The sequence below is a fragment of the Hemitrygon akajei genome, chromosome 4 (assembly GCF_048418815.1).
Source record: "Hemitrygon akajei chromosome 4, sHemAka1.3, whole genome shotgun sequence".
In the NCBI taxonomy this organism is placed as follows: Eukaryota; Metazoa; Chordata; class Chondrichthyes; order Myliobatiformes; family Dasyatidae; genus Hemitrygon; species Hemitrygon akajei.
Window position 1 is genome coordinate 81,416,659 of NC_133127.1, and position 16,581 is coordinate 81,433,239.

At 39.5% G+C, this 16,581-nt stretch overlaps 1 protein-coding gene across 1 annotated transcript in view; it reads left to right on the forward strand.

The window, feature by feature from the left end:
* The window catches only part of smad1 (SMAD family member 1), a 91,791-nt gene that overhangs the window by 54,529 nt on the left and 20,681 nt on the right, over positions 1 to 16,581 (forward strand). Inside the window, exon 3 of the mRNA XM_073042939.1 lies at positions 14,238 to 14,489. Within this exon, the coding sequence (XP_072899040.1) occupies positions 14,238 to 14,489 (252 nt within the window). The remainder of the gene's footprint in view (positions 1 to 14,237; positions 14,490 to 16,581) is intronic.

Sequence of the window (16,581 nt, forward strand, 5' to 3'; positions counted from 1 at the left end):
GTTGACTTTTTACATAAACTGATTATCCAGGAGATTAAAGATAAACCTCGGGCTTTGACTCTCTTCACTTTTTTCTCTACCACAACATAGAAGCAGCCCTATTTTTATTTTTGAAGCAAATGTTATTCTTCACTATTTTTGACATAGAATAGGAGTTAAGGCCAGCTGAAATCAGTCATAATCACATTAAATGATGCAACAAGTTTGAAGGGTCTGAGGGCCTGCTCCTGCTCCTATTTATTTGTACTCCTGGGTTACGTATCAGCCCAAACCTGGACTTTCCTTGGATGTGTCGCAAGGCTAAATTTTTGAAACCTGGTCGTTTGCTTTATTTCTACATGTTTTATATCCCCTCTATATAAAATGGATGTAATCTTGTCCAACCTAATTTCAATCCAGACAGTCTTTAAAAAATAAAGCTTAGTTACTACGTAATGGAACTCTATTTTTTGGCATGATTTGCTGTGGAATTTGATATTCGCTTTATTTATCAACCTGTTGACCTGCGTGACATTGAACACATGAACATTGGTCTTGATGTTTTTTTTCTTAGAAAGTAATAATACTAGTAGTGAGTAAAAGGTTATCTGATTTGACAGGGACAGCTGGCCAGTATTGAATGGGCAGGATTAACCAACTTAAAAATTCTTTGTTTTAAGTGCACATTTTAGTAGGTTCTTGCTTGTGTATGGCACAAGGTCTGATTCATCTAGAATGCTGTATATACTCAAAATATGCAACCAAAGTCTCTTGGTATTGGCATTTGTCATCATAACTGTTTGTTTGATTCTGCACAAATAATGAATCAGGAAGAAGGGTGATGAACTTGTAGCATGGGTCAGTACATGAAGCTTTGAAGTTAATTGCCATTACAGAGTCTGGGCTGTCACAAGGGCAGGAATTGCTGCTGGATGTTCTGGGGTTTAAATGCTTCAAAAGGGATAGGGAGGGAGGTAAAACAGGTGGTCAGTGGCATTGCTAGTCAGGGATAGTATGAAAGACAGCAACATGAATGGAGCAATCACTCTGTAGGGAGTCTTTAATAGACCACCCAATAGCAATAGAGGCACTGAGATTGGGAGACATTTTGGAAAGGTACAAAAATAACAGGCGTATTATTTTGGATTAAGTTTTATTAAGGTTTAGGAAGCAAAGATCGGACAGGGCTCTAGAGAATTGCAAGGTAGCCAGGATAAATCTGAAGAATGATCTTAGGAGAGCTAAGATCTCAAATAATAATGAGGCAGCCTACAGAGAAGAAGTCATCACCCTGACACAGTGGTGTCAAGAAAACAACCTCTTCCCTCAATATTGCAAAAACAAAGGAGCTGGTTGTGGACTACAGGAGGAATGGAGACAGGCTAACCCCTATTGACATCAATGGATCTGGGGTTGAGAGGGTGAACAGCTTTAAGTTCCTCAGCATCCACATCACCGAGGATCTCACGTGGTCTGTATGTACCAGCTGTGCGGTGAAAAAGACACAACAGCGCCTCTTTCACTTCAGACGGTTGAAGAAGTTTGGTATGGGTCCCCAAATCCTAAGAACTTTCTACAGGGGCACATTTGAGTGCACCTGACTGGCTGCATCACTGCCTGGTACTTCCCTCAATGGCAGGACTGCAGAGAGTGATATAGACAGCCCAGTGCATCTGTAGATGTGAACTTCCCACTATTCTGGACATTTACAAAGACAGGTGTGTAAAAAGGGCCCAAAGGATCATTGGGGACCAGAGTCACCCCAACCACAAACTGTTCCAGCTGCTACCATCCGGGAAACGGTACCGCAGCATAAAAGCCAGGATCAACAGGCTCCGGGACAGCTTCCATCAAGCCATCAGACTGATTAATTCATGCTGATACAATTGTATTTCTATGTTATATTGACTGTCCTGTTGTACATACTATTTATTTTAGATTACTGTAATTTGCACATTTAGACAGAGACGTAACACAATGATGTTTACTCCTCGTGTATGAAGGATGTTAGTAATAAAGTCAATCCAATAGAAGTAGGCATGAAGGGGCCTTTACAGGTAGGATTAAGGAAAACGCCAAGGCGTTCTACACATATGTGAAGAACATGAGGATGAGTAGAGTGAGGTTAGGATGACCAGGGATAGAAGTGGAAATGTGCCTGGAGTCGGAGGAGGTAGGGGAGGTCCTTAATGAATACTTTGCTTCAATATTCACCAGTGAGAAGGATCTTGACGTTTGTGAGGACAGCGTAAATTAGGCTGACATGCCAGAACGTATTGAAATTAAGAAAGGGGATATGCTGGAACTTTTGAAAAATATTAGGATTGGTAAATCCCCTGGGCCAGACTCATAAACCCCAGGTTACTATGGGAAGTGAGGGAAGAGATTGCTGCGTTTTGGCGATGATCTTTGCATCCTCACTGGCCACAGGACTACTGTCAAATGATTGGAGCGGAGGGTGATTAATGTTTCTTTGTTCAAGAAAGGGAGTTGGGATAACCCTGGGAGTTATAGACCAGTGAGTTTTACTTCAGTGTTTACTTCAGATTCTTAAATTTGAAGGCAGGATGCAAGGTTAATCATAAACACAAGTGATTCTGCAGATGTTGGAAATCCAGACTAACACACATACAAATCTGGAGGATGTCAGCAGGTCAAGCAGCATCTACGGAGAATAAAGAGCCAATGCTTTGATGGAGATCCTTTGTCATAATGCCTGACCTGTTGAGTTTCTCCAGCATTTTGTGTGTGTTATACAAGGTTAATAGAAGGATCCTTAGCATTATGGAGGAACAGAGGGATCTTGGGGCCCATGCCCATAGATCCTTCAAAGTTGCCACGCAAGTTGGTAGGGTTATTAAGAAGATGTAGGGTGTGTTGGCCTTCATTAGGGGAGAAGGTTCAAGAGTTGCGAGGTAATGTTGCAACAATTAAACCCTGGTTAGACCACATTTGGAACATTGTGTTTAGTTCTGGTTACTTTGTTATGGGAAGGATGTGGAAGCTTTAAAGAGGGTATAGAAGAGATTTACCAGGATGCTGCCTGGATTAGAGAGTATGCCTTATGAGTATAGGACTTTTCTTTGGAGTGAAGAAAAATGAAAGGTGACTTGACAGAAATGTACAAGATGATGAGATGTAGATCGAGTGGATAGTCAGATACTACTTAACAAGGTGGAAACGGCTAATGAGGGGGGCATACTTTTAAGATGATTGGAAGAAAATATGGGGGGGGGGGGGGTTGTCAAAGGTAGGTTTTTTTGCACAGAGTAGTGAGTGCATAGAGCATCTGCCAGGCCTGGTGTTCATTTAAAAAATTGTTAGATAGGCACATGGATGATATGGAGGGCTATGTAAGAGGGAAGGGTTAGGTTAATTAGAGTAAGTTAAAAGGTCAGCACAGCATTGGGGGTGAAGTGTCTGTACTGTGCCTTAATGTTCTAATGTAAATGATTGTATACAAGTTCCATCTTTTAGAGGTGATGTAATTCACTTTTACTGAGAATCTGGAAACCTCGAAGATAAATTTGAAAATCTGCATTTCTATGCGAAACCCCTTTTTACTAGGCGTTTCTAGAGATGCGGCTCATTAGCCCCTTGCTAACAGCCACTGGGCTCTGGTGAGAAAGCCACCTTTCTCAGACTCTGTATGTCTAGGGTCAACGTGACTTGGGTCCCGCCAAACCCGTGCGCCCGAACTCTGATCTGCATGAATACTGTGCAATTTACTGCCCCCATGCAATTGCCCATCAGCAAAAAATAACAGGCCATATACTGCATACAATTATAAAGAAAGTATATTTATGAATGTTAACCAGTTATTGAAGAAAAGAAAGCAAAAAACAAAAGGGCCCAACATAATTAATAAACAGTCAAATGTGCACATAAGTTGAAGCTCATCTTGAAGTTATCTTTAACTTGCACGCTGGACCCACAATCTGTGTGAAAGCACACATCACCTTCCGAATGTTGCTCGAAATCCATCTCAAATGTACGGACTCCTCCACGGGAGTATTGGTCCCTGAAGCCATTTGTCTGCAGAAAGCACCTTGTGCAACAGGGGCGGCATCCTCAGTCATCTTCTCTCCATCTTCTCCTAGCTCCCACCAAATAGACCTCGACCCACACCAGTGTCTGTCACAAAGACTTCTCCACCCAGCGTTCTCTAGAACCTTCTTCCAATTCTACCATCCTGATTGGTGACACAATATTCCTAAGTTGAACAACAAAGCCCCATCTCAGCTCAAACCCAACATGCTAAAAGCAGAACAGATTGCTCTTACGTAAGTGCTAAAATGAAATACCTATAGCATGGCAGTAAAAATCTTAACCAGGGCGTTACACATGTCTTTTACAAAAAACAGATGTAGGTACACAATGTCATGTGTAATTTGTACAAACATAGCATTTAAGTTGTAACCAACATAAGTCAGCCTGAATCTATAAAAGGTTCCATTCCTCTGCTTTGCTTGTGCCTCCCTTCACTTGGTTTCATATTTTGATTTGGGGAAAAAAAGCTGTCTGACCACTATCACCTGAAGAGACTCAAAAGGATTCTTGGATATTTGGCATTTTTGTGATATGCAGATAACTGGTTGGATTAATTTCATGATATTAACATGACATTCGGCTTTACTACTACATAAATTTTCTGCCTGTAACACACACAAAATGCTGGAGAAATTCAGAACAACAGGCAGCATCTATGCAGAGAAATAAGCATTCAGTGTTTCATGCCAAGACCCTTCGGAACATCAGGACAGTGTTTATAAACATTCTGGCTTACAATTTTGTTTTCCCTACTTGCCTACCAGAATTGCCTTGGCTGTTGGTTGATTTGATGATTATTGAGTCTTGGATTGATATTATTTTCTCTAGCTGAAAATTGGGGGAAAACATGCCATGACTCTTCTCAGGCTAATGAAGAGGGTGTGGTAGAAGTGTTCTTAGAAGCTTCAAAGACATCTATAAAAAGCACCATAGATGTTAACAAGGACAACTGGAAGACAGCTGCTCAGAATTTCATTCAGTGGAATTGCAAGCCCTGCAAAGACCTCCAAAGTAGCAGAGAAAAACTTCTATGCACAGGGAAGGCGAACCCACAAAAAAATCGGCGCAGGATGTAATTAAACTCATCTTTAAATGCAGCAGCTGTAACATGAATTTCTGCTCTGGTGGGGGCCTCAATAGCCATAACAGATGCTGCACCACAGCTGATTGAGTGCACTATATAGAGAGTGAATTCACAATCTCTCAAGCCTGAAGAATGCCATGAGGTCAATGACTTATCGACAGCTGTATTATCTAATGAAGACATGAATACAGGAAATTGTAATTACTCAAACGGGCTTGACAAAGGGTCTGCACAATGGGAGCAAAACTACCAACCCTTCGTCTTGAAGTAAACTATGGGCCTTACAGGCTCTAAAAACAGGTTCATGTCTGGATATATTAATTTGTCATCAGTGTGAATATTGTGAGTGGTAAAAAGTGAGCCTTATTAGCTAGAATACAAGGAAACAAGAAGGCAACAGGCAAACATCCTTAATAATGCCAGAGGACAGACTGGAGGATAATTCTTTACTACTGGACTGTTTGTTTACTTTCTGTAATACAAGGTCAATGCATAGCTTCAATTTGTGGAATGTTCTCGTGTAAACACTTTTGTGAATCAACGAATAGTTCTGTATGAATTTTTATAAATCAGTCAATTATGTTGTCTCTAGTTGTTGAGCATTTGCTGCTGTGCCAGTAATATTTCAGGTACTAGCATATACTTGGGGTTTGTAGGAGATACTGCCACTGAACCAACCCTGCTGCCGATCGTTTAGTGCCTTGTTCAAAGTAATGTTGATAGTGGACACTAAAGAAAGGTTTCTGGTGAATGCAAGATTTTAAAAAAAACATGATGCTACAGAGCCTGAAGATCCACTTGAAGCAGGACAACATAGATAGCCCTGATGAAGGGTTTCAGGCCGAAACATCGACTCTTTATATTTCTTTCCATAGATGTTGTCCTTCCTGCTGAGTTCCTCCAGCATCTGCAGAATCTCTTGTGTTTATAACATTGATACTGCTTTTTGACTGTTCAAATTAGTGGTTCCACTCCAATTTTGCTAAATCACTTATCTGCCAAACAAAATTGATCATATCCCAATTTAGACCCTTTACTCTTTCTTTATTTTTGTCCATTGGCATAACTGTGCTAAATATAACCAAATCATGATCTCTACCACAAGTGTTTACTTCACTGATATATTCATTTCACCTTGCACTCCCTACATGCAGTTTCTCCACCCCCAGCCCTCTTGTTTAACTTGTTGCTTACTGGCTAAAATGCAGATCAATCATTCCGTGCCCTCTATATCTTCTGACAATATTTTGATGGTGAAAATGTTTCCACTATTATAACCCACATAATGTTGCACTTGTGAAGAGCTTGCCTTCAATCTCTCAGACGGAAGGTCTATAGTATACTCACAACATTGTGGTTTCCCCTTTTTTGTCTTTTAGTTTAGCTCATTTAGCCGTATTTGATGATCTTTCCAACATCTGTTCTCACAGCTGTCTTTGTTTTGTGAATCAATATGACCATTGTATACTACCATTTATGTTTGATTGGAATAAATTAGGCAGATTATTTTAATTAATTATTAATCAATTATTTTAGTATTGGTTCATTTGTTGGGTACTATGTGATATAATGTGGGCAATTGTGGTCTTTCCATGATCATAATTGTTCTGGGCAGATTTTTCTAATGTGGTTTGCCATTGCCGCCTTCTGGGCAGTGTCTTTACTAGACGGGTGACCCCAGCCACTCTCAGTAGTCCTCAGAGATTGCTTGTCTGGTGTCAGTGTTCACATAACTAGGACTTGTGATGTGCACCAGCTCCTCTTGCGACTATCCACTACCAGCTCCCATGTCTTCATGTGATCTTGATTGGGTGGCCAAGCGGGTGCCACTTTGCCCAACAGTGAGCTTCAGGCTAGTGGTGGGAAGAGCCACTTTACACCACCTTTGGTAGAGATGTATCTCCATCCCACCACCCAATATTGGTGGCAGGAAGTACTGGAATCTTTTCCGAGAAAGATGTAATAATTACCCAAAAATCAAACATCGCTGTTGGTAGTGAGCACATATTTCAAAAAGAGAGTCTACATTGTTGTTATTGGCTTTTTGAGGAAGTCTGTGATTCCTTTGCAATTACCTGGTTTTCTGCATTAATTACTCATAAAATGTGGCCTGATCTTCATCTAAGTCACAATAAGAGGCAAACACAATCTGCCTAAACTAATAACACACAAACAATTGTACTTTTCATGTCTTTATTGAATACATTGTTTAATCATTCACAGTCCAGGCTGGAGAAAGTATATGAACCCTTGTATTTAATAACTGGTAGAACCTCCTTTAGCAGTAATAACCTCCACCAAAAGTTTTTGTACAACAAAAACTTTTTGATCAGTCTTGCACAACAATGAGAAGGAATTTTAGACCACTCCTCTGTACACAATCTGCTTCAATTCATCAGTATTTTTGGGATACCTTGCATGAACAGCCTTCTTCAGGTCATGCCACAGCATCTCAATTGGCTTAAGGTCTAGACTCTGACGTGGCTATTCCAAAACACAAATTTCCTTTTTTTTGCTGATTTACTCTTGTGTTTCAGATCATTGTCTTGTTGCATCATCCAACTTCTATTAAGCTTCAGGTGACAGACTGCTACTCTGACATTCTCCTGTAAAGTGGCTTGATACAATTTTGAATTCATTGTTCTCTCAATGATTACAAGCTGTGCAGGCCCTGAGGCAGCAAACCAGTCCCAAACCATGATGACCTTTCGACCATGTTTCACAGTTGGAATAAGATTTTGGTGCTGGCGTGCAGTGCCCCGTTTCCTCCAAGCATATCGGTGTGCATTTCTGCCAAAAAGTTCAACTTTTGTCTCATCTGTCCATAGAACATTGTTCCAGAAGCGTTGTGGAACATCCAGGTAGTCTTTTGTAATCTTGAGATGTGCAGTAATGCTTTATTTTGGAGAACAGTGGTTTCCTCCATGGTGTCCCTCCTTATTCAGTATTTTCTCTTATAGTGGACACATGAACAGAGACTTTAGCAAGTTCTAGAGATTTCTGCAGGTCTTTTGTTGTTACCCTTGGGTTCTTTATCACCTCCTTCAGCATTGCACATTGTGCTCTTGGTGTGATCTTTGCAAAACTGCCACTCCTAGGGGGAGTACCAACAGTACTAAATATCCTCCGTTTGTAGATAATTTCTTTTACTATGGACTGATGAACACTCAGGTCTCTAGAGATACTTTAGTAGCCTTTTCCAGCTTCATGCATCTCTACAATTCTTCTAAAGGTCCTCTGACAGTTGTTTTGATTGAGGCATGGTGCACATAAACAGATCTTTCTGGAAAAGAGAAGGCTCTATCAGTAACCTGATTGGCTTTTATATAGGGCAGGGCACCTCTACAACTCACACCTCACTATTTGGAACACTTGACTCCAAATAGCTTTTGTAGAAGGCATTACTCAGGAGCTTCACATACTTTTTTTGAACGTAAACTGTGATGTTTAAATGGTGTACTCAGTATTGATGAGAAAAAGTACAATTGTTTGTGTGTAATTAGTTTAGACAGATTGTGTTTGTCTAATGTTGTGACTTAGTTGAAGATCAGACCACATATTGTGGTAATTAATGCAGAAAACAGGTAAAAACAGGCAAAGGATTCACAAACTTTTTCTTGCAACTGTATACAGTCCTCTCACTGGGGCTTGTACACCAACTTGGCTCATTAGCCGACTCTGCTAAAAGCCACATGACTAGGCGGTGAGAGGGCTGCCCTTCATAAGTAATATACGTCTAGGATCAGTATGATTTGGGGTTCAACCACACAGGATGGTTAGGATGTTCCGAATAAAGGAACCTCTTACCAGCAGGTTATGTAGATATTGCCCATACACAGCTATGGTAGCCCAGAAATGACAGACCATACACCAGCATAAAATTATAAAGAAAGTAAACTTACCAATTTTCAACTTTATCAAACAGTTAACAGGGAAAGAAAAAGGAAGATAAAAGGGCTTAATACAGTTAAACCAGTCTAAATGTGCACATAAGCATTTCTGTAAAAGCTGGGCGTAGCTTTACTCATGGTACTGAATTCTCACCAACCACAGGTAGAACATCCCTTCTTGGAATCCTCTGCCTTGTGAAACACTCCTTGCAATCAGGCCTCCCATTTGGATGGGATCCTCCAGGCATCTTCCCTAGTGCTCTTCTCTCCACACCTCCCACCAATAGACCCAATCAGACTACTGTCCTTCAGAAAACTCTTCCCACCCAGCTCTCGAGAATGTTCCACGCCATTCCCACTCCTGATTACCTGACACAACATGGCTCTTTATCTTTAGCCGATGCCAAAACATTCTCACCAGCAGGACACATTGCTTTTACAGAAAACTGCTCAAATAAAATAACTCAGAGCATACCAGTAGAAATCTTAACTAGGGCATTACATGTAGATGATTAAAATGCATATTTCTGAGGTTGTATATTGGATTCATAAAATTAGAGTATCTGAAGTTGGAAAAACAGACTGGATATCAAACCGACAACAATTCAGGAGGAGTCAGAAGTATTTGTTCAGGCTGACAGGAGCTGAGAAATTATTTTCCATGGGAATCACTGCTGTTCACTTTACGTGGTTTGGATTATTCAAACACAAGTTCAGTGTATATTTTCATTGAGGCAGCCAAATTGGAGGGGTATTATGAAAATAAAAGAAGAGTTTAACAAAAGATGTGTAGAATAGCTGACCTGATTTTGTAGTAGCAACGAACAAATGGTATTCTTTCAGCATGCTGCTGGTTGCAACCTTTGTACAGGTGTCCCCCGTTTTTTGAACGTTTGCTTTACGACACCTTGCTGTTATGAAAGACCTACATTAGTTACCTGTTTTCGCTAACAGAAGGTGTTTTCACTGTTTTGAAAAAAGGCAGCACGTGCCCCGAGCAGCCAAGCTCCTCCCCCGGAACTGCATTCTAGCCGGCATTGCTTAAACACATGCCTCAGAGCATCTGTGCTTTATGTCAATTTATTTTGTGCATCCGTTAGCAAGCTGAGTTCTGAGATATCAGAAAAGCCTAAAAGAGCGCGTAAAGGTGTTACACTTAGCGTAAAACTAGACATAATTAAGTGTTTCAATCGTGGTGAACGAAGTAAGGACATAGTGATTTTGGCTAAGGGTTTGTGGAAGTTGACAAAGATGATGTTGAAGAGGTTTTGGCATTCCATGACCAAGAACTGAGAGATGAAGAGCTGATGAAGAGGAAAGGATAACAATTGAAACCAAACACAGTAGTGAACGGCCTGAAAGTGAAGTCGTCCAGGAACTGAACGTGAAGCAATTGCATGAGATTTTCGCTGCGATTGACAATACTGCAATGTTTGCAGAAAAGTATGACCTTAATTTTGAAAGGATAAGTAGGTTTAAGGCATATTTGCAGGATGGTTTGAGTGCTTGCAAAGAACTGTATGATAGAAAAATGCGCAGGGCTAAGCAGTCAAGCATACTGTCGTTTTACAAGCCTTCCACATCAGCCACAGCAGACGATGAAACTTGACCTTCGACATCAAGGCAGGTAGACATAGAAGAAGATGACCTGCCTGCCCTGATGGAAACAGACGACGATGAGATGACACCTCAGTGTCCCACCACCCCAACCTCTGACGACTCAGCCTAACACACTATCATCAGTGTGCTCACTGTCTTCCCGATTTCGGAAAGTGAAACTACACTGTACATACATTATTTCTGCTTTATATAGGCTATGTATTTTTATGTGTTATTTGGTATGATTTGGTAGCTTCATGGCTTAAAAGTTACTGGAAAGAGTGCTTCTGCCGAGAGCACTTGCGCTGTGTGTTTCTGCCAAGAGCGCTTGCGTGAGATTTTCGCTACGGTGGACAGTGCTGCAATAATTGTAGAAAAGTATTCCTACTTTATATAGGCTGTGTATTTATCAGATCATTCCTGCTTTTACTATATGTTACTGTTATTTTGGGTTTTATGTGTTATTTGGCATGATTTGGTAGGTTATTTTTTGGGTCTGCGAATGCTCACAAATTTTTCCCCATATAAATAAATGGTAATTGTTTATTCACTTTACGACATTCCGGCTTACGAACCATTTCATAGGAACGTTCTACCGTCAAATAGCGGGGGAAACCTGTATCAACTTTGAGTCATTAGTAATAGCATTTCAGGGCATGTCCCCTTGTTCTTAAAGATATAACCTCATCTAAGCCAATATATATTTCATGTTTCACTATTCAGAAAATGAATGTCATGCATAAAAAGCCTCGTTTAAAAAAATTACCGTTGACCTATGATAATACTTGTAGTTGGTGCTAGTTTCAATTTTCTTAAAATTATGTATAAGTAATATTTCTGTAGGTATAACATAGTGAATAAATTGTGTAATGTACCTCAAATGATTAATTTTTCCCAACTCTTCTTGCCAGTGGTGAATTTTATATTGATGTTATGAAGTCAAAGTGAGAAACTTGAAGGTCTGTATGTATGATGTATTATCTAGACAACGCGTAGACCAATAATTCAGAAATAAACAAAAGAATTAGTTATGTCCATGAGTGGAATTGCAAGAGTAAAGGTCGCATGAGATGTAATCTTTGTAAAGGTGGACTATGCGTATTAACTCCTGATGAATTAATGAGCAGTTTATCTTGCCCATGAAAATATGAAACATAGACTCAATATATGGTATGGTTTTTATGTCCGTTTGAAATGTAGTCATGGTGGGGTTGAGTGTATTCTATTGAGGGTTTCTATTTCTGAAGGGTGTGAAAAGTAGTATCATTAACCGGTCCTACTGAAGGATTTCTGGCCAAAATGTCAATTGTACTTTTTCCAGATGCTGCCTGGCCTGCTGAGCTCTTCCAGCATTTTGTGCATGTTGCTCAGATTTCCAGCAACTTCAGATTTTCTCTTGTTTGTGATTAATCAGTATTGCTGACTTACTCTTGATGCTTATTACTTTAGCTGCTTTTCGTACACAAACTCCATATTGATTTTTTTGCTATGGTAGAGAAATGGCCAATTGATTGCAGTAGGTGAGATGATCATCAGATAGCTTCGTTAGCTAATATCAAGGTTCTGTACAAACTCATAGGCAAAGGATGACATGGTTTCACTGAGTAATGCAATCAACAGTATGTAATAAGGATCCTGTCTTGTTGAGCAGTGGATAAGAAGCTTTTTTAATTGTGAGCAGTCAGCTAATTTCATGCAATCAAAGATTAAATGCATCCTGTTTGTCTAAAGCGGCATGAACCTTCCTCAAATGATTATGGCATTTTGTAAATATGTGCATTCTGTAAAGTAATGGTTGAAAAAAATCTGTCATTAAATACTGAATTTTAATCCATATGATCCTTAATATTAGAGTTTAAAGAAGGACAGGAGAGAGCGATCTTTCAAGCTCCTGTCTATTTGCCTGATTTTTGGTATGTTTATTGGAAGTTACTTGTCAATGGGATGCCCACTTCTGAAGCCTGTAGGGGCATGGCATGGAGATCCTTTAGGAAATGGAACCTTGAGGAGAACATAATTTTCAAGTTGTATAGCATATGAATGACATGCTGTATTTGGAATATTTTGTATGTTATGATATAGTCCATACAGCAAATGATTCACGGTAATTTTTAAAAATAAAAAATCCTCACAAGATAACCACTGGAGAATTTGCAAGCAAAAATTAGTGTAGCTTGCCTGCATGTGTTTAAATTTTCCCAATAAAGAAAAGGAAATAGAACTTTTTGGGGAGCCAAGTTGTCTGGGAGTGTGGTCAAATTTTAATTGTCATCATGTGTTCAACGTGTAAGTTTTGAGATCAACTAGGAGCTTCCTTTGAGATTAATTCATTCTTCACCCAAATACCAAGATTGTAGCATCTGAAATACGATCACGCTGTTACTTTCGTCTTCCTAACTGCTCTTTCCTTGGCAGATTTCTAAATTAAAAGGTCAGAATCAGAAGTAGGTTTAACGTCACTGGCATATGTCATGAAATTTGTTTTGTGGTAGCAGTATTGCCATACATAACAATAAAAATCTAAGTTACATTAAAAAATGTATATCTATATAAATTGAGTAAGTAGTACAGAAAGAGAGCAAAAAAATACAAACATAGTGAGTTAATGTTCTTTGTCCATTCAGAAATCTGATGGTGGAGGTGAAGAAGCTGTTCAGGCTCCTGTACCACCACCTTGATGGGAGATCAGCAAAGAGAGCATGTCCTGAGTGATGAGGGTCCTTAATAACGGATATCACCATAGTGGAGCTGGCTGAATTTGCAACTTTTTCTGATCCTGTGCAGTAAATCCTTCCATACCAGACAGTGATGCAACCTGCTAGAATGCTCTCCACAGTACACCTGCAGAAATTTGCGAGAGTCTTTGGTGACGTATCAGATCTCCTCAAACTCCTAATGAACCATAGCCGCTGCCATGCCTTCTTTGTAATTGCATCAATATGTTGGGCCTGGGATAGATTGTCAGTCATGTTGACACCCAGGAACTTGAAACTACTTACCCTTTCCACTGCTGATGCCTCGATGAAGGCTAGCGTGTGTTACTGGCTATCTTACCTCATTTATCAGTAGAATATTAGCCCATGCTCAGCCTTCTAGGTCGGCTGATATCTCTTAACGTTGTGACAGGAAATGTTGATACATTGTTCCAAAATTTTGTTTTAAAGGTTAATTCAATTGTCTCATACTGTTTTTGCTAGATTCTTCAGTCTCTGATCCACACAATAAATTAATTCAAGGTCATTCAGTGTTGTATGTGGTGAGGATATACTGATAGGGATAGTACAGTAGGAGTGTAAACTGTGTTGTAGCAGAAATATGAGCTTGAAGGCATTTTAATCTTCCTACAAATGTGCTCTCGGTGTCATTGTTCAATTCGGTTTAACGCAGGGAGTCCCAACCTTGAGTCCATAGAGCCCTTGCTTAATGGTATTGGTCCATTGCATAAAAAAGGTTGGGAACCCCTGGTTTAATGGAACTGCTTGTCTTTGGGTAGTGGAAATTTTTATTGTGTTGGCTACATGCTTGTTTTAAAACTGATGTAGTTTTAGAGAAGCTATTTGAGTATTTTACAATCTTTCAATTTGTATTTGCTTCATTTTCTTGTAAAATATTTAATATTTGTGTTTTCTTTCTAGTTCTTCCTCCAGTGTTGGTTCCGAGGCACAGTGAATTTAACCCACAGCATAGCCTACTTGCACAGTTTCGTAATTTGGGACACAGTGATCCTCCTATGCCACAAAATGCTGCCTTTCCAGTTTCCTTTCAGCAACCAAACAACCACCCATTCCCTAACTCTCCCAATAGAAGCTATCCAAGCTCCCCTGGAAGTAGCACGTATCCTCATTCTCCGGCAAGTTCTGGCCCAAGCAGCCCATTTCAGATGCCAGGTAAGAGCAGTAACATTCAACTACAATACAGTGTTATTACCCTTCATATTTGTGTTAACGGTCAGCTAGACCTTATTCAACCCAGTACATTTTGATTTAGGAGTAATTCTCCAGAAACAGACTACGATATTTTTTTAAAAAGTAGTCTTGAAGCTCCTGTCCTTTTTAGAAGATGCAGAGGAAAGAAGATGATGATTGACCCTGAGCACAGAAATAGTAACATTTTTAGAACAGTAAATGGATGCTTAGAATTCATTGTTGTAAAAAAGTCTGTTCTCTGTAAATGTGACATGGTATTTCATTGTTACACCAAATTTATCAGGTACAATTCATTGAATACTTTTCTATTGTAATGAAAATAAACTGATTTGATGAAGGTTGCAGTCATACTAGGTGAACTGCCCCACCTTTTATACCCTGTAAAAAAAAACCTGTCACATGACCTCTACTGGCGGGAAAATGACATCACTCCACCATCACAAGACCATTACCTCAAGTCCAGTATAACTTCAACCCCAGTCACGTGACAAGGGTACCACTGTCACGTGTCATGGGTACGTAACACAACCCTTTCATTTCACTGAAGAAACTAATGCCATGCTGTCAGTCATGCAACACTAACACAGTACATTGAACATAGGAAGCATCATAATACTTAAGATGTTACACTTGTCTGAGTTTAATGTGCAGCCCATTATTTAATTTTGCATTTGCAATTATTTTATATCATGGATTTACTTAAAGTTTATTTTATGCATTTGTCATGGACCTGTAAAAAGTTAAATACACCTTTGAGTAAATAGAGGTTGCAGTAAATTAAACCACAGTCTTGACAGGCTAAAGTATTATTTCTATCATCTTTATCCAGTTATTATCTTAAATGGATATACACAATACCGCTGTGTCCATCTTAGATTGTATAAACCCCAAAGAACTTAACTAATTTCCAGCATGGCTATTTTCCCATTGTTTTTCTCCACTATCTGACCAAGATGTTACTTAATTTTGTTTGAAGAAGTTCTAGATAGTAGTTATAGGTTTCCTCCTTTGTATCGCTTGATCACTTCCTCAATTCCATTCCACCATCTTGAATTAATTTACAGTGTTAGAAATTACTTTATTCCATATGGTGTTTTGTATCCTTGGGGCCCTATCAGTTGCCATTTTTCCAAGATGAAAATTTCAAGGTGCAGCACAAAAAATATCCAGGATTACAGTGGACAGAGCAAAGATGCTCAATTCAAGGCATCCCTTTTTTAAAATCAGTGTTCTATTAGAATTGAAAACCAAATTTACAGCTGTTGAAATACAAAATCTTAGCAGACTCATAAGACCATAACACTAGAAGCAGAATTGTTATTCAGCCCATCGAATCTGCTCCTCCAGTCCATCGTGGCTAACTTAGTGTCCTCTCAACCCCACTCTCCTACCTTGTAAATTTTGACACCCTTACCAAGTCAAGAACCTATCAGCCTCTGCTTTAAGTGTACCCAATGATCAGCCAATAAAGCTGTCTGTGACAGTGAATTCCATAGATTCACCACCCTCTGGCTAAAGAAATTCCTCGTCGTCTCTGTTCTAAAGGGATGTCCTTGTATTCTGAGGCTGTTCCCTCTGGTCCTTGACTCTCTCACTATAGGAAACGTCCTCTCCACTTCCTCTCTACTTAGGTCTTTCAATATTCAAATGAGATATTCCCATCGTTCTTCTAAACTCCAGTGAGTACCGGCCCAGAGCCATCAAATAGTCCTCATACGTTAATCCTTTCATTCCTGTTATCATTCTCATGAACGCCCTCTTCAATGCCAGCATATCCCTCCGTACATAAGGGGCCCAAAACTGCTCACAATACTTAAAGTGCATTCTGACCAATGTCTTGTAAAGCCTCAGTGTCATATCAGTAATTAAGTACATAGATTTTGTCCAACTTGATGGGCTGCTTTCCACCCATTGCTTTATCTATGCTTTGTTAATCTCAACAGAATCTACATTATCACAATATGTGTGTAAAAATATTATTTGTTTTCTGTTATTTATCTCTTTATCATCCTTTAACATTGTTTACTTAAAAGTGAAAAGGTTATCTTGACCA